The 22,985-nt window shown below is 36.0% G+C and overlaps 1 protein-coding gene across 10 annotated transcripts in view; it reads right to left on the bottom strand.

The window, feature by feature from the left end:
* The window catches only part of NBEA (neurobeachin), a 522,340-nt gene that overhangs the window by 430,060 nt on the left and 69,295 nt on the right, over positions 1-22,985 (bottom strand). For all 10 annotated transcript variants that reach the window (XM_084537470.1, XM_084537471.1, XM_084537462.1 and 7 more), the window contains exon 2: positions 2,715-2,946. In XM_084537470.1, the coding sequence (XP_084393596.1) occupies positions 2,715-2,946 (232 nt within the window). The remainder of the gene's footprint in view (positions 1-2,714; positions 2,947-22,985) is intronic.

The raw sequence follows: 22,985 nt of genomic DNA, 5'->3' as shown, positions 1-22,985 counted from the left end.
AACAGTCCAAAAGAAACATTTTTGCTTAGAAATTAGGAACTGTTTCAATACTTAAGAATTTGATTCCAGAAATTTCAGAACAATTACCTACAGCACCACAACAAAAGTACAGCAAATAAAATGGGGCTCAAGGGAGACACATCCATTCAGTATAGGTTAGGGTTACGTTCACCATTCAGACTGCTCTGAAGTTACTAGAGATGTGTTATCTCAAGGAATCTCACTGAGCAGATCTGCATCACTACGCATCAAAGAGAAATAAATGAGGGATCTGTAAAAACTGAATCCCTCATGGAAAATCTTGTGCAGCTGTTAATAAAAACATTTGCCAATCACCTACGTGAATATTTCAGTAATCTTTTTGCCTTAACCATTGATAAATAGCCTGATCATCTCCTCTCTTAGTATAACAGATTATCACAGTGCCCAGATGACTTGTGGTGGATAACGCTTCTGGAAAACAAATTGGAATATATGTGGCAATAATTTCATTTGGATTTCAATCAAGAGTCAAGATGATTAAACTTTTATTCTTGACCACACAATCTGAAAAATCTCAAGAAGAGGGATATCTAAAGTGCTGAGACGCTTCATAATCTGATAGTTTTCATCTGAACAGACAGACAAGTTTTTCTCACTGAAAAAGATTGAGTACATTTTTGTTTGCTGTTCTCTTACTTTCATAAAACAGAGGAAATTAGCTTCGGGTTTAGACTGGTCCTAAAACACTGCTGTCATGACATAATAGAGGTTATACTTGTCTCTTCTGTTTAAACCTTATTTAGGTTTAATCACAACATTTCAGGAGGAAACAGGTGAGATGACCTGAAATCAAACAAACAATCCCTCAAAACATATAAAAAACCAAAATCAGGAAGCCTCTCTCTTTTGCAGATGATAAGTCAGTTGCAAACATTAGGATTTTTGGTATTAACCTCTTAGGAAGAAGCACTAACACAGCTCTTGTTCAAAACAGCCTCTCTGAACATTCAAAACCATTTTGCCACAAAATTTCTTATTTTATCCTTAGGTTTTGGAAAGTTCATTGAAACACTTGGGGCAAAACAGTTCTACAATCATCTACAGTTAGTCATGACTTCAGCATGTACATATCAGATTAAGAAACAAAGATAATGCAAAAATAGTTACTGATTTCTTCATCAAGTGCCTACTAGTTATTATTGACTAGTTATTGGATGACCATATCCATCTCTTCTCACAGAGGCCACCCCTGCGCCTCCCTGCTACCAAGTCCTTGACACATTAACCCAATTCATTAGGGTACCTCAAAATGAATAAATTTTAATTAGTATGATTCCTGGTTTTTATGAGTAAAATCCTGATAAACTTCAAAACAGTAATGTCTGTTTTCATCAACTAATGTCATATTTAACATGAAATAAACAATATCGTTCCCTTACTTTCCCTTATCTTACTATTCTGACATATTTACCAGTCCTGGAAACAAAATGTACTTGGTGAAAATCGTTAGTTTGTGAATCTATTGATCTGTTATACTCTAGTCTGAATCTCATGGTAGAATATTTAACATTACACTTCTGGTTTTAGCATTTGCACATACATTTTTAATGACTGAGTTGCTCACTAACACCTTGAAATATAGAATTTACAGCTTTTTCAAATACTTAACACTTAACACGATACTTAACACAAATACTTAATACTTAACACCTTTATACTGAAAAAAGCCAAAGATAAAAACATTCTTGAATAATTCATATTTCATGCTGCTGTTATCCTCTTCTTGTTTCTGGTCTGAAATCCTCACTGGTTTATTGTTCCACAAAGTCTATATATCTGCCAGGAATCAGATCATTACCTAAAGTCTTAAGAGTTAGAATTATGGAAGAAAAACCTCTTCAATCTTTCAAAAGCGCCTCACAATTTAAGTATATTAGAAGTCCCCAGCTATATAAAGATGAAGAATTACCTTCACACTTAGTTGAAAGAAAATGCTTAAGTTTATCCCCAGTAAAAATAAGGCGTAGATAAGTAAGCACATGTAGCTCTTGGCTGTCATATTTAAACTAGACAACCCAACCTGCTTTTCTAGCCAAATCATTCAGGATTACCCTATTACTGAGCAGATGTAGTATGGAATGACAAACTCCTTCAAAAGTAATGTGGAAACCTTAGCTATGCAAGAACTACATCAGATATTTTCAGTGAGCAAAGAATGCTACATTTTCTACTGTAAAAAATTTCAGGCCATTAAAATTCACAAGTACAAACAACAGAGACATTATAGGGAGCACAGCTATACATTATTAAATGATGTACAGAAATAAACTGTTTAATATAATCCATATATCCAGCATTCATATATATGAATAATTTCTGATATGCTATCAGATGTGGCTCACATTTAAAGCAGGTCATAACAATACTTCAAGCATCATAATACTAATTCAAAATGATAAATGCATTTCAAAACTAATATATTACCTTGAAAGGTAACAAGCCTAAACAGGTTGACAGTTAGTTTAGACAGTTATCTACATATATTCTAAAATAACAATGCCTTTTCTTTCCTTCATTTTTTCTAAAACTGATAAAAATTCTGACTTGATAGCAGTCAGAAAAAGCAAAATATTACTTTAAGTGAAAAACGAATTATCCCCAAACCCTCCATAATCAGAATAAGTTGACAGTTAAGCAATATAAGAATTATTTTATCAGTTGGTAATTTATACCTGCAATCATGTCGTCCACAGTACTCATCTTCAGCAGTACCTGTTCAATTAAGCCAACTTCCGTGCTAGTCTGTAAATTACGGACACTTTTACGTAGAATTGCTGTGAACATACTCCAGATTTCAGCTTGGCATGTTACATCACAGTGCTCCAAAAGCTCTGACATGCATGTAATGCTCTCTGCATCTTGGATTATAAAGTTCATCTCCAGATCAAATTCACCACCAACCAGCTACAAAAGAAAACAAGAACAACATTACAACATGAAATACATAGCTTAATGGCTTTCATACCTGCACTGTGATCAACACCTAATATTTTTTTATGGTGAGGGAGGTACTTTTGACAAAGAAACTCACAGTTATGATCAGCTGTGAGTTTGATCAGTTTGATGTCACAGCAGACTGATAATCATGCTATGCAAAACGTATCTTGTACAAAATATACCCACTACTAGCATAAAATATGACATTCAATGTTGTAACAGTGCTGAATACAACACTTTCACAAAATAAAATCAAAAGATATTTGAAATATTCCTTGCTGTAAAGTAACTGAAAGGGTAGCCTGGCCCAAAGTGAAGTAGTGGAGAATCTGCAGAAACTGAAAACCTAAAAAGTAACTGAAGCTTTCCCACATTTGTCGGAAGAGAAATTTACCTGCAAAAAGACACTGAAAATAACTTAGCTATATTACCTCTTGATATAACACAACGCTTGACCTTGCATGTTTTCAAGATTTTACTGCCCTTCCCTCTATACCACCCAAACCTCTGTGCAGTCATCTGCAGAATAAGAATCAGTGAACTGCACTGGACCAAACGAACCATGGAAAACGTGATAATTATACCACAGGACAATTCATCATGTGGCCATGTAAACCTGCTGCTGGTGTAGGGAGAAACAGCACTGGGAAAGGAACAAGCACTCAGATGAAGAGCGATTTAACAGCAGCACTGATAAAACTTCAGCCTGATTCCTATCTACCTGGCTAAGTGCCAAATGCTATCTAATGCCCTGAATTCCAATTAAGTGGCACAACTAGTGGGCACATTTTAGGAGGAAAAAAAAAAGGTGTAAGTAAAAATCTGAAAAAAAAAACAAGTCAAGACTAAGACTATCTTAAAGCAGCTGAACTCACCATGTCACCAATCCCAAACAAATAGCCACTTGTGTAATTTTAAGAACATAAACTCTGAAAATCTGACCGAACAGTATATAAAACTCAGCTTAAAAATAAGCTAAGCTTGCCCTTTAATGGCAAAAATACCTTTCAGTTTTGAAGGAAAAAAAATCCTAGTAGGATTGTTTAATTCTGAAAGTACCAATATTAAACTTCAATAACTAGAAATATATTACCTAATTCAGAAGACAAAAGCACAAAATAAATTAATTCTCGAATAAGTTTAAGACAATCTTTTCTGTTTGTTCCAGGTAGGTATATAATTAAAATTGCAGTAATATTTTTAATTAAAGACATTCAATGAACTCAAGTGCATAATTTCAGTGGTAATTTTTAAAACAAGGCTATTTCATAGTTCATTAAAAAGAAGGTTGTATATTGCTTTCAAATTAAACTCCAAATAAGAAGCAATATGAAATAATATGCAAACTTTTTTTTTTTTTTTTTATAGATAAACCTATCCAAATGCTCAGTCTTCCTTCAGTTCCAATCTATAGAAAATTAATATAACTAAGCAAGGATTAGCTTTGGCTTCTACCCTGAATGTATACCTATGCACCCTATGGAACTGTTGTTTTCTTTCCATTTCTTTCTATGCAGGTAATCTAGGATGAACAAATTTTATTTGGGAGATACTCTAAAGCCATCTGAACCCAGACCTTGTCAACCTGTGGCCCCATTTGAGCAGGGGGCATTGGACCAGGTGACCTCCATAGGTCTCTTCCAACCTCAACTATTCAACTATTATTCTATAATTATATTTAGATACACAACTTTCAGATACCTAACATAGGCAAGATGAATCCCACTCTTTGTTTTTGAGAACATAGATCTAAAAGCAACAAAAGAATAGCAGTATCTCTATCAGATTGCAGAGGTTCAGTATAGACTAATCTCATTTTCCTCATATGCTGTTTATCATAAATTAACACAGCATGGGCAAAACTGACTAAAATAATGCACAAGACTAAAATCCTATGCACAAACAAATGCTGGGTGGAGAATGTATTGAGAGCAGTCCTGAGGAGAATTACTTGCGGGTGTTGATGAGAAGCTTAACATGAGCCAGCACTGTGCGCTTGCAGCACAGAAAGCCACCCATGTCCTGAGCTGCATCAAAAGCAACGTGGCCGGCAGGGCGAGGGAGAGGATTGTCCCTCTCTACTCTGCTCTCGTTAGACCCCACATGGAGCCCTGCATTCTATTCTGGGACTGCTAACATAAGAAGGATATTGACCTATTAAGGCAGGTCCAGAGGAGGGCCACAATGATGATCAGAGGGCTGGAGTACCTCTCCTATGAAGATAGGCTGAGGGAGCTGGGGTTGTTCAACCTGCAGAGGAGAAGGCTCCAGGGAAACCTTTAAGCCTTCCAGTACCTAAAGAGGGCCTACAGGGAAGCTGGGGAGGTACTCTTTTTGAGTGGAGTGATAGAACAAGGAGTAACCACATTAAACTGAAAAAGGGTAGATTTAGATTAGACGTTAGGAAAAAATTCTTCACTCAGAGGGTGGTGAGGCCCTGGCACAGGTTGCCCAGTGAAGCTGTGCACGCCCCATCCTTGGAGGTGTTCCAAGGCCAGGTTAGATGGGGCTTTGGGCAACCTGGTGTGGTGGGAGGTGTCCCTGCCCAACCATGGGGGTTGGAATTAGGTCATCTTTAAGGTCCTTTCCAACTCAAACTATGTTATAAATCTATTAAAATTATTCAGAGTATTTTCTTGCTAATGTAAATTAATATACTGATTTCTAAACTTTAAAACACTTAAATAGAGCTCACTATCAATCTGAAGCGATGTATCAATTTGAAGTATGTTGTCAGTTCTATTAAAAATAAGATGTCTGTATATTTAAAACAGAGAATCTGTATCAATAATACAATGAATGGTAAAATTGGTTTCACTGAAGGTGTTGTACTGGACTACAGACTATCCAGTAAGTATTAAAATTGTTATACTTGTCCATCTGTCAGCAATAGATTCATAGTCTATCAGTGACTGTTTATTTCACTACAAAGAACATTAAAATATAATCATAGAATCATTGAGGTTGGAAAAGACCTCCAAGATCATCTGGTACAACCATCCCCCTACCACCAATATCACCCACTAAACCTGATTTGCCCCTAACAACGATATAAACAAATCTAGACCACTAACAATGATCACAATTATTAAAATCAACCTCTTCAATAACAGAAAAAAAATAATAAACTAATGGAAAAAAAAATAGGAAGGGTATAAAGTAGTTGCTTTTCTTAAGTAAAATATTAAGTTGTCATGAACCAAATTTTAAGATGACATGGAAAATCTAAACCAAAATGAATTCTCAAAAATGCATCTCAAAATGCATTCTCAAAAAAAAGAAAAAAAAAGTTTGTAAGTGCATTTCCCCAGCAAAGTAAGAAAACTCCCTAGGATAATAAGAAAAGAAGAGGAATAACCAATCATAACTAACCAGACTTTACTACACAGAGAAGTTATAAGTGGAGTACCACTGGAATAATAAGTTGGTAACAAGTGCTGATATTAATGAAATGGCAAAGTTTGCTGAAGAGCCAAAAATCATTAAACACAGTTTAAAACCATCAACTCTTAAGAGTTGAAAAGATTTCTTATGATACCAAGTGGCCAGGCAATAACATATAGTTCAAAGAGTTCAAAGTTAGTAAATACAAAGTAATACCACACTATGACAGTTTTACCTATATTTACAATATGACAAGCTCTCAAATTCACAATTATCATCCATAAAAGAAAGAGCCAGTATGGGCACAACTTTAAATAACTAGCTGTCACTAAAAGTTGTCTGTGGTTAACCGGGAAATGTCATAATGAACTTGCAACTTCATAATTTGGGTACAATTCTGACTGCAATACCATATACAGAAAGTTAAATTGCCCTGCCATAAAGTAATCATTTTTAATATAACATGCAACAGACTTCTGTACTAAGACAAATTTCATCTGAAGTACAATATGAACATAAGCAAATCCTTACAGTAGCTGGTATATCATACCATAAGCCAGTACTCCTTATACATCTTATAGATTAAATATAATATTTTTGTTATGTCATACATTCAGTCCTCCTTTGCATTCTTCAAGTGAACATTATACTCAGTAAAGACCATACTTCCACTGTGATTAAGTATCTTGAATTATTGCTTGTACTTTGTCAAGGTCACATATCACTTTTAAACTACTCTGCATCTTTCACAGCAAAGTTGTTATAAATGAAGAAGCAAACTAATTTTCACACCACTGTTCCAAGTTAGATGAAAACGGCCAAAAACATAGCTCCTCCTGAAGAAGTATTGAACTGTCAGCTATAAGCAAATTAGGCTTTCTTCTCTATCCTGAGGTTGTTTACAATGACAGGTTGAAACTCCTTGCAAATTGCTCCAAGAATCTTAACCTACATCACCATCCTCAAAGGCATTACTCAATCTCCATTCTCCTGAATACTGCATCCATTCCTCAGTAAGCCTCCCCCATTCACTATACTATGCAATAAAATTGTTTCTTCATGGGCTTCTGCATCTACGCAGAATTTAAGATGGTCTTTTACACCTTTTTGGCCTAGAACAAATGTTAAATATTCCCCCAAAATATAGAAGTTGACTACATGCATGTATATCTGACAGTTGAATTCTAGATATAGAGCAAAATATGTGCTCCTGAACATCTAGGATTACATTTACACAGTTTTAAAAATCACAGTTCTTCAGAATCAGATTCTTCTGAGGAATGTGCTGAAACAAAGAGATAGTAGATAGCAGCTAAAATAGAAAATTCCTCAAATGAATGAAAAAGAACAGGAAAGATGGCAGACAAACTCTGAAGAAACACAAAAATGGAACATCAGGATGACCTGATACTGAATGAAAATTCAAAGCACAGGTCAGAACTAATTCTAACATGATTTCATTAAAAAAAAACAAACAAACAAACAAAAACCCCTGAGGACACAAAGTTTTTCAACACAATTTCATCTGTGGTTAAAAGAAAAAAAAAAGGCAAATATAAGAACCCTAAGGATTTCATATGATGCAAGAAAATACTTTAGAAGCATTTGGTATTGTTTCAGTTAAATTCAGTTAAAAGTGCATGAGAGCATTGTGCTAAAGAGATTGACTCAGTGCAAACACATAATAACAATAAATTGTTAAAATTTGAACTACAGAGAGATCAAATAAAACATTTTTCTTTGCACTTATTTTCATGTTAACACATAAAATACTTTTTTTTTTTTTTTTTTTTTTTTTTTTTTTTTTCTCATAACCACCTAGTTTTCTATGTTTTGCACTCAAATTTTGGAAGAAGTTTCATGTCACTTAAAGTGAATATTTCTGTTACTTTTAACACTTTACACATGCTTCTCTCTATTCCTCCTTTTTTCAGTCTTATTAACTACTAACTTGCACAATTGAAACATACTTTTAGTTGTTAACACAATTTTCTGAACAGTTTTTGGTTTCCTCAAATGTCATATTAATTAAAAGGATGCATCCAAAAAGAAAAGGGTGTTATCTATAACCATCTAGGACCTCTCATCTTGTATTTAACTTGTAAATGCTTTTGGGCAGGCAAACATACTTTTTCATTTTCATGTTTATCCAGAACAAAGTGAAATTTGTTTGCAGTTATCAGCAATGAAACCGCTCCCTAGCCCTGCTGGCCATGCTGCTTTTGATGCAGCCCAGGATACAGTTCACTTCCCCGGCTGCAAGCACACATTGCTGACTGATGTTGAGCTTCTCATCTGTCTCCCCCAGGTCCTTCTCCTCAGATCTGCTCTCAATCCATTCTCCACTCAGCCTATATTTGTGTTTGGGATTGCCCTGGCCCAGGTGCAGGACCTTGCACTTGCCATTGTTGAACTTCATGAGGTTCACACAGGTCCACTTGTAAAAGCTGTCCAGATCCCTCTGGATGACATCCCTTCCTGCCAGCATGTCAACTGCACCACTCGGCTTGGTGTCGTTGGAAAACTTGCTAAGGGTGTAATAAATACTCTGCTCTCATGAGGTCTCACCAGACTGCTGTGTTTAGATCCTGGGCCCCCAACATAAGAAGGACGAGGACCTGTTAGAGTGGATCCAGAGAAGGACCATGATCAGATCAGATCAGATCAGATCAGAGGGCTGGAGTATCTCTCCTGTGAAGAAAGGCTGAGGGAGTTGGGCCTGCTCAGCCTGGAGAAGAGAAGGCTCTGGGGAGACCTTACAGAAGCTTTCTAGTACATAAAGGGGGCCCTACAAGAAAGCAGAAGAGGTACTCTTTGTCAATGAGTGATAGGACAAGGGGTAATGGCTTTAAACTAAGAGAGTAGATTTAAATTAGATATAAGGAAGAAATTATTTGCTTAGAGGATGGTGAGGCACTGGAAAAGGCTGCCCAGAGAAGCTGTGGATGCCCCATTCCTGGAGGGGTTCAAGGCCAGGCTGGATGGGGCTTTGGGCAACCTGGTCTGGTGGGAGGTGTCCCTGCCCATGGCAGGGGACTTGGAATCAGATGATCTTTAAGATCCCTTCCAGCCCAAACCATTCAGTGACTCTATGCAAGTTCTAAGTATTAAGCGTTTTTTTTTTCCCCACCCACATTAAGAGAATTATACTTTATATATTAGTCTAGATCAAAGAAAATATATTAGAATTATACAAACAGTCTTCAAATATTTAAATCTCTAAATTTGCTGATCTGTGCTGAAAGTAGTACATTTTCCTTGCTTCCTTCAAATTGGATTACTATCTGTGTTTATTTTAATAGAAATGAAGAATATAAATTCCAGAGTACTAGGCAGCCAGTGCCATTGAAAAACTGCATTAGCACAATTATATAATTACTACAATTCTAGTAACATCCAGGTCAAATTTGCACCAAGGCATTTGATTCTTCCCCCTCCTAATTAACTACTGTCACACTTGCTCTGCATTTTCTAAAGCCAAGAATAATAAGGACATATTACAGACAACATGACAACCATTCTCATTTATTTTGGACTAGTTTGTGAGAACCACTTTAGATTTAAATATATACACATTTGATTAGGATAATCAGCCTTGCCTTGTGAGTACAGGAGGTAATCAGTTTGGAAACAAACTGTGAAACAAATTTATTAATTCTTTTCCTCTCCCTGATCTTCATATATCTTTTAAGCTTTGCAAAGCAGCTGACTGCTTTTGGCATAGATTTCCATGGGGAAAAAGTCAGAAATAACCTGCTGGGATAGGAGTGATAATCTCTTAAAATCCTAAATTAGTTCACTGTTATAAGGAGAAAACTAATAAACCTTTTATCCTTGCTAATAAAGGCCATCACATAACATTCCAGAATAGTGCTCATTCAAACTGGAACATCTTTTCCTCAAAAAAAGCATTGCATTGACTTCATAATCACAAGTGAGAGTTCAAACTATGTGGAGTCAGGTAGCTACTGCTTCTTTTATTAAGACAGAGCTCCAGTTCAGGCATTCAGACACACTAGTCTGACAGAAGAGGTGGTGGGCCCAGGCGAGAAAAACAAACAAACAAACAAGCAAACACTATTATTTTAAGGTCATTAATTAAAACATTTAATTTCTAACCAATTAATTCAGAGTTTTTAGGAGGATTTTTTTCACCCACATAAATGTTTGTTTCTGCATGGAAAAGTGTTTAGAATTCTAAATTAAATAAGTGAAACTTTTCAGTGACCAATATATGTGTTGATCACCTGAATTTTTGTTAATCTAAACATATCAACATGACTACAGAGAAAACCACAAATAATAAACACTTAAAACTGATATTTTCCATTATTTTCCATAACTGGCATATATATATATATATATACATACATATATACATGTATATATACACACATACATATTTTAAATGCTTATGGAATGCAGTTCTTTAGAAATCTCAATTACAGATACTTGTATTCAGGGTAATTTTCAAAATTCTCTTTACTGTCAATGGAAGGTGCATCTAAAAAGTGCATCTGGACAGTGATTCATCTCACTGATTTTAGATACAACATTAGGTTCAAATAATTCTTACCCTGGGAATGTAGTATTTTTCACCAACTATAAAAGGAGAGCTAGTCCAGACAGACACATCTAATGTTATGTCAGATTAATCTCACACAGTGTGCTCACAGTATGGTTTATAACCAAATGACAGCACTAGAAAGATTGATTCTCATGTGAATCACGAAAACAGCATGTCTTTCTCCACATTACCATACCCTTTTTAAAGGGACCTTCATTCATTTTAGCTTAAAAAATATGTTTATCTTGAGTAATATATAGTATGTACACAATAGCGTGCCACTAAATGCATACTACCTAATAAGTTTGTTGACAATTTTACAATATCCTGAGAAAAAAATAAATATTTCAACATGTCCTTTATACCTACAGAGAAAGTATGAATGAAGTAACCCATTCAACATCCCTTTTGTCACTTCCAAGCTTGAGCATGTTATTATACAAACAGAAGGCATCTCCTGGGTCTGGCTGGGATGGAGTTAATATTCTTCATGGCAGCCCATATGGTGCTGATTTGGATTTGTGACTAAAACAGTGCTGATAATGCACTGATGTTTTAGGTATTGCCAAGATGTGCTTGCATGGAGTCAAGACCCTAACTGTTTAACTCTGTCCCTCCTTTAAGTAGGCTGGGGGTGAGCAAGATGCTGGGAGGGCACACAGACAGGATGACAGCTGACCCCAAATGACCAAAGGGACATTCCATACTATATCACGTCATGCCTAGAAATAAAACTGTGGGCTGTTCTGATTCTCTCACCCATCACTCTGGTGAAGGTGTGGGGTGGGGTGAGTGAGCAGCTAATTGATGGGGGTCAACCCACCACAGTTTTAAAACTTTTGGCCTCTGCTCTCAAACCCAGTACAATTATCCAGGAAAAATATTTTATCATTTCCTCTCCCTTCCTTTTCTATAAGTCAATATCAATAATTTTGACAATACCTACACTTTTTTTTTTTTTTTTTTTTCCCCAGAACAATTTTTTTCAATCATGAAGAGAAACAAAAACATATATTTGAAATGCTTGGAAGATAACATGAGTTGTAAAAGAACAAATATTCTCTAAGCAATGAAGATTAACTCTGTACTTATTAATGCCCTCCTGTTGTCACTGTTATCTGCCTCAGTACATTAGCTTTCTTGGGACATAAACCAGGAACGGAGAGTAAAAATTATTACAAGAACTGTCTTCTTTTCTTTAATTTCTGCCAGACAGCTGTAAATGATACCACTGGCACTGGCAGATTTTCTAGTATGAAAGCAAAAAGCCAACAGTCAAACTGAAACTGGCACACTGGTTTATTTAGCACTAGTGATACTTTATTAAAAATGGCTACAGTTATCTAAACAATGATACTGATGGTTTTGCCATACACTTGGCAAAACTGGCAAAATGCAGTTATATAAATGTAATACCACATAAAGGTGGTATTTGGTGATACTAAATAAAGGGCACCTTAAAGACCACCCAGTTCCAACCCCCTGCCATGGGCAGGGACACCTCCCACCACATCAGGTTGCCCAAAGCCCCAGCATCGAGCCTGGCCTTGAGCACCTCCAGGGATGGGGCATCCACAGCTTCTCTGGGCAGCCAATGCCAGTGCCTCATTGCCCTCTGAGGGAAGAATTTCTTCCTAATATCTAATCTAAATCTACCGTCTTTTAGTTTAAAGCTTGTTCTATCGCTACACCCACTGAAAAAAGAGCCCCTCCACAGCTTTCCTGTAGGCTGCCTTTAGGTACTGGAAGGCCGCAATGAGGTCTCCCCAGAGCCTTCTCTTCTCCAGACTGAGCAGGCCCAACTCCCTCAGCCTGTCTCCATAGGAGAGGTGCTCCAGCTCTCTGATCATCCTCGTGGCCTCCTCTGGACTCACTGTAACATGTCCTTGTCCTTCTTGTCCTGGGTTCCCAGATCTGAATGCAGGGCTCCAGGTGGGTTCTCACAAGAGCAGAGAAAAGAGGGACAATTACCTGCCTTGCCCTGCTGGCCATGCTGCTTTTGATGCAGCCCAGGATACAGTTGGCTTTTTGGGCTGCAAGTAAATCCTTTTTACTAATGTGGAGCTTTTTATCCACCAGTACCCCTAGGTCCTTTTCCAAAGGGCTGCTCTCTTTTTATAAGCCCTGCAAAATAGTGGTTGTCAATGCTTAACTAAGGATAACGATAATGCTTAAGTAATGGAAATGTTAACAATAAGTCAGTTCAGCAGCTTGTCCCAGACAGACACTCTTAAAGGAATTGTCCATAATGAACAAAGGTTTCTGTGTATTTAAACTGAGTTGCGTGTGCTGTGAGATATTATTCCAGACTCTCTTCATCCATTCTTAGCATCAAAGCTGCTTTGATACAAGAAAGTGAAAATATCAAAAATTGTTGTGCTGCTCAGAAAAGCTGCCCCATGTACTTCTGATTAGTATCTGTTTTTGTCATGATGAGTTGAAATTTTTTGGTTGAAACTTCACTAGAAAGAAGAAACCCTAATAGATTGAAATGACAGTCTATTATTTATTTTTAAAAGATCACAATGTTAAGGCATGGTTTAAACTATTTGTTATAGTAGGAATGCTGGAGCAATGTACTGTAGTACATTCAAACTGGCAAAATATATTGTGTCACAGTTATTTTTTCAGGTCATAAATACAAAATAGAAATTTAATAAATAAAATATAATGACATTGGCATAGAAAAAAAAGTCATTTTTGACTGGCTTTTCTGAAGGACACACAGATCTACAAGTCAAATAAGAGAAAAACATTGTAGAGAGGTATGTTGAGAACACTTTAAGATTAGAATTATGGGTACACTGCTATACCAGATTCTGTGTAATACAAGTGAGCAATCAACCAAAACATCCAAAACGATGGTAGGTCAACTGCAGTCAAGCACACACATGATTTACAGATATAAGCACCAATTATGCTCACATACATTGCAAGTCTACATAACTTACAGACAGGGTCAACAGTTTGGCTTACTCATTAGCTGAATGACAATTTCAACTCTTTCCCTTCCCTGCTTTTTGTCAACCCATACCTCACATAGCCAGATCTTTCCTAAGTACCACTGAGGCTTAAAGAGAAAAACAAAACAACCAAACCACCACCAACAACAACAAAAAAGAGGACAATGGTTCTCCAGCAGATCACAGAACTTTAAAGAATGCTTGACTTTAACATGGGGCAGAAATGAGTCTGATAAAGTTCAAATGTCTGGCCTCATAAAAGTTTCCCTAGCACAAAACTGCAACTCCTTGAATGTCCTATCTTAGAAGCAAGCAATGCAAAGTGAGAGAGTTTAAGGTCCTGTGACACATGACAAATTTTCCCCACTTAAAGACAGTTGGATCAGGAATCCATTGGATTGTGGCAGAAATGAGGACTGACCAAGATATTTTACATACAAATACCTAACCCAAAACTCCAAAAAACCTCAGTTTTTACCGAAGATATCCTCCTGGTTTAGTGTTCCTGTGTCAGCAGCAAAAGGCTCTTTTCCTGTTTATTTTACTAATCTGCAACAGATATTTTTGGGCTATATATATATGTTTATTGTTTTGAAGCACCTTTTACCACTACAGTACCAGCAAAACTGCATTTTTTTCCTTCCAGATCATGTCTCAGAGACATATTAATAATTGTTTTCTTCCATTGTACAATGAAGCAGTCAGCCTTTGGCTGGTGAACTCAAAAGGAAGAGCCTGCAGGCTCTCTTACAGTCTCCTCTTTTCCCATTAGGTAATCAGAGATGCAAAGCAGATGCTCTCTGTTGGCACTAGCTGCATTTTCCTCACTATTAAAGAGCCCTTTTGCATACCCTTTTCCCATTAGGAGCTCTTCTGCAAGTTCCTAGCTGGTTTCACCCATGGCCTCAGTTTTTGGCCCTACAGACCTTGCAAACTTATATAGTATAACCTTTATTTTCACTACAAAGCACATCTTTACCCAATATATTTTAAAAGGATTGACACAGCATTGATGTCCTGCATCCTTCCCCAAAACCCATGGAGCAAAATATTTTTCTAATTACCTGTTCTTTCATGCTAAGTGAAATTTGGTTACCTGAGATATTCAGCAAACAAAAAATAACCTATTTTTAGTCTAAAGGACATGAATATTTGAACATAAAGAAGTTTAGCCTAGGTAATTTTCATATTGCAATCAGTTTTCTATAAAAATAATCAACACATGCAATTCTTTTACCTTGCTAAATATCATCTCCTATTAACCCAGTTTCCTTTGTATATATACACTTGAACTGGCATTTGGTAAGAACTGGAATTATTTACATTCCTCTCATTAAGATTCTATTACCTATTCTAAAATTAAATCATCCATTATTAAATAGTGCTCTCTCGTGTCCATCTTTTTCTTAGATTTTGATTTATTTAGGATGTTTAATTGCCTTTATTTAGGACTGAAACATTTTCCTCCTGTCATAAGATGCTCTAAGACTCCAGAAAAACTGAAAACTATGTCACCGCTATACGATATTTAAAAGTAGAACATTTCTAATTAATTTAGTTGTAATAGTGCCATTAGTATACAAAGGTGTTGAAAGTATCCTGTTTACATGAATGGTTAATGATAGAGTGATAGCCCGCAAGAACCACCATTCTGGGGATACATGATCTAAAACAGTGAAGTGAGAAGTGCACAATACTGGTCTTACAGTCTATCTGAAAATATTGCTAAAATGTAAGAAGTTCATGAGAACAACAACAAAAATGTGCTTAATTCTCAACATCCTGCTGACTGCTTACAACAATAATTTTGAGATGTCTGACAACACTTTCCATGTCAGTATTTTGAAACTTTTCAATATTAACACTTACGATCAGTTTATGATGCTTCACATTTTATTTCAACATGTTCATTTTCAACAATTCTCCATTTTTAATTAAATGCAAAAGCATTAACCACTTTTTACAGTCTTTTGTTCCAGAAGTTAACCTGGGTATTGATACAGCATGAGAGAAAACAAACCAGTATTTAAGCACAATGAAAAACCCTACCTCATTTCCTTATAACTCTTTTTTGGACTACAAAACAAGTGTTGGACATGTGAAGTCATTCCAGTCAACAGTAAATAAGGAAATCCCTGTCAGTGTTCCTTCTACTAAAAAGATGGTATGTAGATTCCAGCAAATAATAATAAAAACTATAATATATAATTGAGTTTAAACTTAGTCATGGAGCTTGAACAAAGGATTCCTGTAGAACCTAGATAATTCTTGTTATGACTGAAATGCCTTTTGGCTATATTTTATAAATAATCATAAAATCAAATATGTAAACAAGCGTGGTTTTACCTCTAAGTTTACTTTGTTTCTTTGATAAGTGCATTTTGTCATAGTTCAATTTAATTTACAGCTAACAATACACTTCTAAATAAAATTAGTCAGTAAAAAAGCTTTAATAAGTTCTCTGCAAATGCAATCATTTATGCATTTATAACGCTGTTCAGTATGTGATAAAATACAGAGTGTTGCCATCAAAATAAACATGCAAATGTTTATAACATGAGGTGTCATTTTCCCATGGTTGGGAAAATTAACAGCAAGATTCAATATCGATGGCCATATAACTCCTGTGGCTTCTCAATTTTGTTAGCCTGAAACTTGTTCCATACAAATAACAACAATACTAAATAACAACAGTAATAAAAGAATCTAAATTTTCTAGAGTCCATGCTAATTTCTAGCCAGTCCATGCTATTCTATTTGTTGTATTTTAGCAAATCAAGAGAAGGTATATCATGTGTCACATTCTCCTTGTCCACGAAAGTGAGTGGGATACTGTTATAAGACAGGTATAGTGCTTTAAAAACTCTCTTAAGCCATCCTTATAGGAAACCTCCACTGGTTATAAGAGCAATCGCAAATTTGTAAGAAAGATTTTTTCAAAACAGATTTGTCTACACTGGACCCTTTCTCTTTCTCTAAATAACTCACAATGATAATTGTTTTGACTGGTCTTCCAAAGGATTTTAATTGTCATTAATATTTAAGACTTTTTTTCTGCAAGGGTAAAACCTAAAGCCACAACCACTTAAGGAGGCACAAAAGAGACTGTGATGACAATTGTTTCACAAAGGCAGAATTGAACCCTAATTGCTTTTTATTACTATTACTAGCATTAGTATTATTATTAATTTTATTCAATAGAATAAAATTTTCTTTAACTGGCAGAAGAAAAGGCCAAATTTTTGTTGAAAGGAAAGGCCAGAATTATGCAGCAAAATAGGAGAGGTCAATTATGCAACTCTAACCATGAAAGTTAATTTTAAGGATGAAATTAAAAGGAGATAAATAAGGATAAGAAACAACTTGTCAGTGGTCAGTGTGTTTCCCTTTCATGAGAATTTTGTAATTGTTCAGTTTTTCCAAGCTGAACACCATTTAATGTACAAGTGCCCATACTTTTCACCTTTTCACATGATCTAGATGAAATTAGGGTTAGGAACAATTATGCAACTAGAACCAAGTTGAGAGTGAAAAAAATGATGTATTCTAATACTAAATGTATGTGGCTTCCCTCCGTTTTGGTTATTTAAAACATTACCTTGCTACACAAGTGTCGCAGCACTTGAAAAAATAAATACACCTTTTTAAAGATGAAACCCATAAGGAAATGAAACCAAATTATTGCAGTAGGAAGTCCAAGTAAAGAGAACAAGGTTATCTCAATATTGCACTAGCTCGCTCGTTTGTATTTGCCTGGTGTTACTATTTGAACTACTGTTCAGGAAAATAAGACTAGTAAAAAGGTCTACTTAGCCTATTTAAGCAGCAAAACATTAAATATCTTCAAATGAGAAGAGGACAAGCATATACTGATTTTTCTCCATTATAGAGACCCAGATTCACACTACCTGTGAACTGGGAGTTTCCTGATCCAGAATTAAAAGTTTGTTTCAATAAGTCGATGGATTTCCTTCCATGATTTTCTCTGATTAATTTCTGAACTCTCATCTTTTTGGACCTTTAATATCCTGTAGCAATGAGTCCCACTGTTTCTTGATGTACTGTGTAATAAGATTGTTATACATCTACTGTATGTGTGCATATATATATATGCACATATATATATATATGTGCATTTATATATACATATATATGTATACATATGTGTATATATAAATGACTTCATTTCAGCCCTCTACTTCTTGCATTTTTGAATAATAAAGAACAAATGTTTTCTGTCACATTCTCCATTTAACTCACATTTATGCTAAATAAACTTGGTCATCTCTTTTCCATGCTGAAAATTCCTACTTTGTTAAAAATGCTCTTCATCTGAAATTCATATTTATTCATGCCTTCTTATCCTACTATTTTTTGCTACTTCAAATATATACTTTGGAAACTAGAAGTTACAAAGAATTTTATACAACACTGAATATATGGATATATCATGGGTTTATACAATGGCATAAAAATGTTTTGTTTTACTCTTTCTTGACAACACATTAGTGTTCCTCGGTTGGTTTATTTAATAATAATAATAATAAAAATAAAGTACACAGTAAAATTACTATTTGACAGGCAATGTATCTTTGAACTTCACATATCTTCCATGTTTTGATACTATACTTATTAATAATTTAATTAAGTAATACAGGCTGAAGCTTGGAGATAACAGCTAAGGATGCACTCTTATGATATTTCCAAGACTCAGACCCAGATTCTGAAAATAATATTCCTATGGTCTGAATTTCAAACACTCTATCTGAAAAAAACTAAATCAGCTCCACGTGTACTAAGCATTCTTTTTATGGCACCATCTTTACGAGCAAAGGAAAGATCACATACGATCTGATTTGATTATAAGACAACTATAACTGAACTGTCAATAATCACAAAGATAGGTGTTGTATAATGGAGGAAAGTCAAGTGTTCTTCATTACATTAAAACAAATTTCTTAGAAATATGTACAATTATTTCTTTTGCATTATGCTTAGCTGATATTGACATAACCAATATAGTTTCAAATCACATTATGGATCATGGTATTCCTCTTGATTAAAAACAAACAAAAAACAAAAACAAACAAACAAATAAAAAACATTTATCAAGTACAAAGCTGTGCTTTTTTCCATACTTAAATAACTTTTTACCTCTACTTTGGAAGAAATACATTCTTATTCGTAAGAACAGTTTTACTGACTCCAAAAATAAGGGGGGGGGGGGGGGGGGGGAGGGGGGAAAAGCTGTAAAAAAAGGTTTTTTTAAAATAGAATTAGAACCCATTTTAATTCTACTTCTATGTTGCCATCTCTTATTAATGAAACTTTGGCTCTAAAATAATCATACTTTTCATTTAAAGTGATTAGGTTTGGAGATGCCTAACTCACATTCCTCAGTCAAACTTTAGAAGAAATTAGATTTCACAGGAGTTTAATACCTCTTTATTAAAAAGACAAAAAAAAAATCTATTCACCTAACTGAAATGAGAAAATAAAACAACAGAATTAGAGATGATCCACAAAAGGTAGTACTTACACTTGATATTTTAAAGTTTTTGCATTATATTAAAAGCCTTTACACACCTTTTGTTTTGTAGGAAAAGTATACTAAGCAGTAAAAAAGCAAAGGGACTTTAAACAAAGCCTATTCAAAAGGTTGGATTCAGTTAGTTTTCTTCCCCTTTCCACTCACTCAATTTAGTAAGAGTAAAAAAATATAAAAAGGCACTGTAACTATAGTTAGCAGTACCTAACCTAAACACAGTATTAAATACAAAATATATCTAACATTGTAAAATAGACAACTATCAAAAGCACTTTTCAGAACTCATTGCATAAAGTATTTTAAATGTCTCAACTAGAGTTCTGAATATGTGAAATGCTAAAGAGCAATATTTAACAAGAAACAACCTAGAAGTATAGTTATTGTTATTTAGTGATTTTACCTTTTGAAATGCATTATTTGTTTTATATTAATTCATGAAGTTTCACAAACATTGTCAAGGACATTTGTTTTAGTTCATCATGATTAACACTGAGTATCTTTTTCCCCTTTTTGCCTGTGTAAAACTGTACTCTGTTTAGGCGAAAATGGTACTCTACAGGAAATGGAATAATTATATAAATGGAAAAAGAAGATACATATATAAAGAATAATAATCTGTAAAAGCTCCTTCAAAGTAAGGTCTTCAGTAACCATTCCCAACTGGCAAAAAATAAAATGTATTTGGTTTCTCTTTTAACAAATGGATAATAATGAGAAGCATGTATGCCAAGTTAAAAAATATTTCACCATATGTATAAACAGATGAGAACAACTTTGCAAGAACATACTCTTCAAAATAAGTGTGCAATCTTGATCAAAATGTAAAGTACATTCTCTTTCCAATACTACTCCAAATTTTATTACACAGCAAATCTTCTTGTATTCTTGACTTACTGAATACATGCAATAAGCGTGATTTTATTGTGCAAATAAACTATTTCACTAGTTAATGAAACATTTAATTATTCCATTAGTTCTACTTGGCTTATTTCAATTTAAATACATAGTCAGGGGCTTATCTCCTCAAAAAATTCACATATAAATCCTACCCATAGCAGAAGTTACAGAAATACATGAAGAGGAGGGAAGAAAAAAAAAATCCTTTTACAGCCATGTTGATAGCAATATCAGAATTATGAACTCCAGTAACCAGATTTTTTTATTACTATTTTCTTATTATTACTTATAAGCAGAGGATTGATTCATTCTGATTCTGAACATCTAAATTATAAACCAATTATTTTATGCTGCTTTATTTTCTGTACAATTCTTATATCTCTAGGCAGCAGGAAAATCCACAAAAGAATATGTACTTACTCATAACTAGCTAAACAGAATTAAAGCAGGAGAAGAAATGTTGCAAAATGAAATTCTAACTGCTCTTAGTGACAGGAAGAAAAATAATAGCTTGATCATAAGCAAGCATCACTCCCAAAGAAGATGACAGCATGCTCAGGGAAAGAATTCTGGTGTCAAACTTAACTCTAACTGCAAAGCAGCATACATCACTCTCCGCTCCCAAATGATACTTGAGGTTTATTATTATTATTATTATTATTATTTTTTCTGAATGCTTCTCTTATGAGAGGCACTATGCCTCTTATGCCTCTTCCGCGCAGCCTGCTCTAGTGGTTGGCAATCCTGCCTGGAGCAGGAGGGGTGAAACTAGATGATATTTAATCTCCTTTTCAACCCAGGCCATTCTATGATTCCACGATTCTATGAAGTTCTGTATTGAAAGAAAGATTCATTGAGCTCTGGTCACACTACTTTAGGCTGAAGGATCCCGAGGGGAAGATGTATGAGGAGCAGCTGAGGTCCCTTGGTTTGTTCAGCCCAGAGCAGAGCAGGCTGAGGGGAGGCCTGATGGCGGCCTGCAGCTCCCTCACGAGGGGTGTGTAGGGGGTAGGTGCTGAGCTCTGCTCTCTGGGGACAGCGACAGGACCCGAGGGAACGGCATGGAGCTGGGACAGGGGAGGGTCAGGCTGGGGGTTAGGGAAAGGTTCTGCACCCAGAGGGTGGTCAGACTCTGGGACAGACTCCCCAACAGTGGTAGAACACTCTAAGACACATGGTCCTGTGTGGACCCAGGAGTTGGACTTGGTGATCCTTGTGAGTCCCTTCCAACTCAGGATATTCTATGATTTTTGCAAACTTCTCCCAGAATCACAAAATGTCTGAGGTTGGCAGGGACCTCTGGGAGTCACCTAGTCCAACTCCTCTGCTCAAGCAGGGACACCTATAGCAGGCCATCCAGTACTGTGTCCAGATGACTTTAGATTTCCAAGGAGACCCCACAGCCTCTATAGGCAACCTGTTCCAGGGCTCCATCACCCGCCCAGCAGAGAAGTGGGCATTCAGAGTGTGTGCGCCAGTGTGTGCCCACTGGCTCTTCTCCTGTCATTGGGCATCACTGAAAAGAGCCTGGCTCTGTCCTCTTTCCACCCCTCCCTACAGAGATTTATAGTCATTTATGAGACCCCTTTTGAGCCTTCTCTTCTCCATTCCCAGCTGTCTGAACCTTACATCATAAGAGAGCTGCTCCAGTCCTTCGGTTATCCTGGTGGGCATTGTCGGGCTCCCTCCAGCTCATTTATGTCTCTCCTGTGCTGGGGAACCCAAAACTGGACTGCAGGTGTGGCCTTACCACTGCTGAGCAAAAACTACTTACTGTAGTCCAGGATACTGCTAGTCCTCTTTGCAGCAAGGGCACATTGCTGACTGATGTTCAGCTTGGTGTCTACAAGAACTCTCAGGTGCTTTTCTGCAGAGCTGCTTTACAGCTGGCCTCAACCAGCACGTACTGGTGAATGAGGGTGTTCCTCCCCAGGTGCAGGACTTCACATTTCCCCTTGTTGAACTTAATGAGATTCCTGTCAGCCCAATTCTCCAGCCTGTTGTAGTCCCTTTGGATGGTAGCATGACACTCTGGTGTCATGACACCTCCCACTTAGATAATCATTCTATTAGCTCACTCCAAGTTTGATTGACATAGGGGACTTTAACTTTGGGTTTCTAATATTGACAGTGACGGATCCTTTTATCAGCCTCCCTCTCAGCCTAACAATCAAAGCTAAGCAGTTACTACAACATAGGAGGAGCTTAACACATGCAGAATACCCCACTGAATTAGCAGGGGCTGTGCTGAAGGAGCCTAGGCAAGCAGGCAACCCATCTGCATAAAGGTGAACATGCTAGCATGGGAGTGCTATCGCTGGCTGGACCCATTTCATTCTATTTTAAGTGGTGTCAACCACTGTATGCTGGCACTACAAAAAAGAGGTTTAATTAATTCAGAATCAGTGAAAACAAAGGACAAAGACTAACTTAAGACTCATTTAATATTATATTGTCTTTTATTATTTTATTTTTTTTTAATATCAGATTGGAGCACCGTGGACTGAACGTTAGTAGACTGCTAGTAGATCAACTGTTGGAGGTCCAAACTGACTTGTACAGGAACAAATGGGCAAACAGTGTGTACTTGACAAAAATTCTATACTTAGGGCACAGGTACATTGAAAGCTGACTCCATACTGACAAA

Source organism: Aythya ferina (assembly GCF_964211825.1).
Source record: "Aythya ferina genome assembly, chromosome: 1".
NCBI lineage: Eukaryota > Metazoa > Chordata > Aves > Anseriformes > Anatidae > Aythya > Aythya ferina.
Note: the sequence above shows the minus strand (reverse complement) of the source record. Positions and strands in the feature narration are given on the sequence as shown.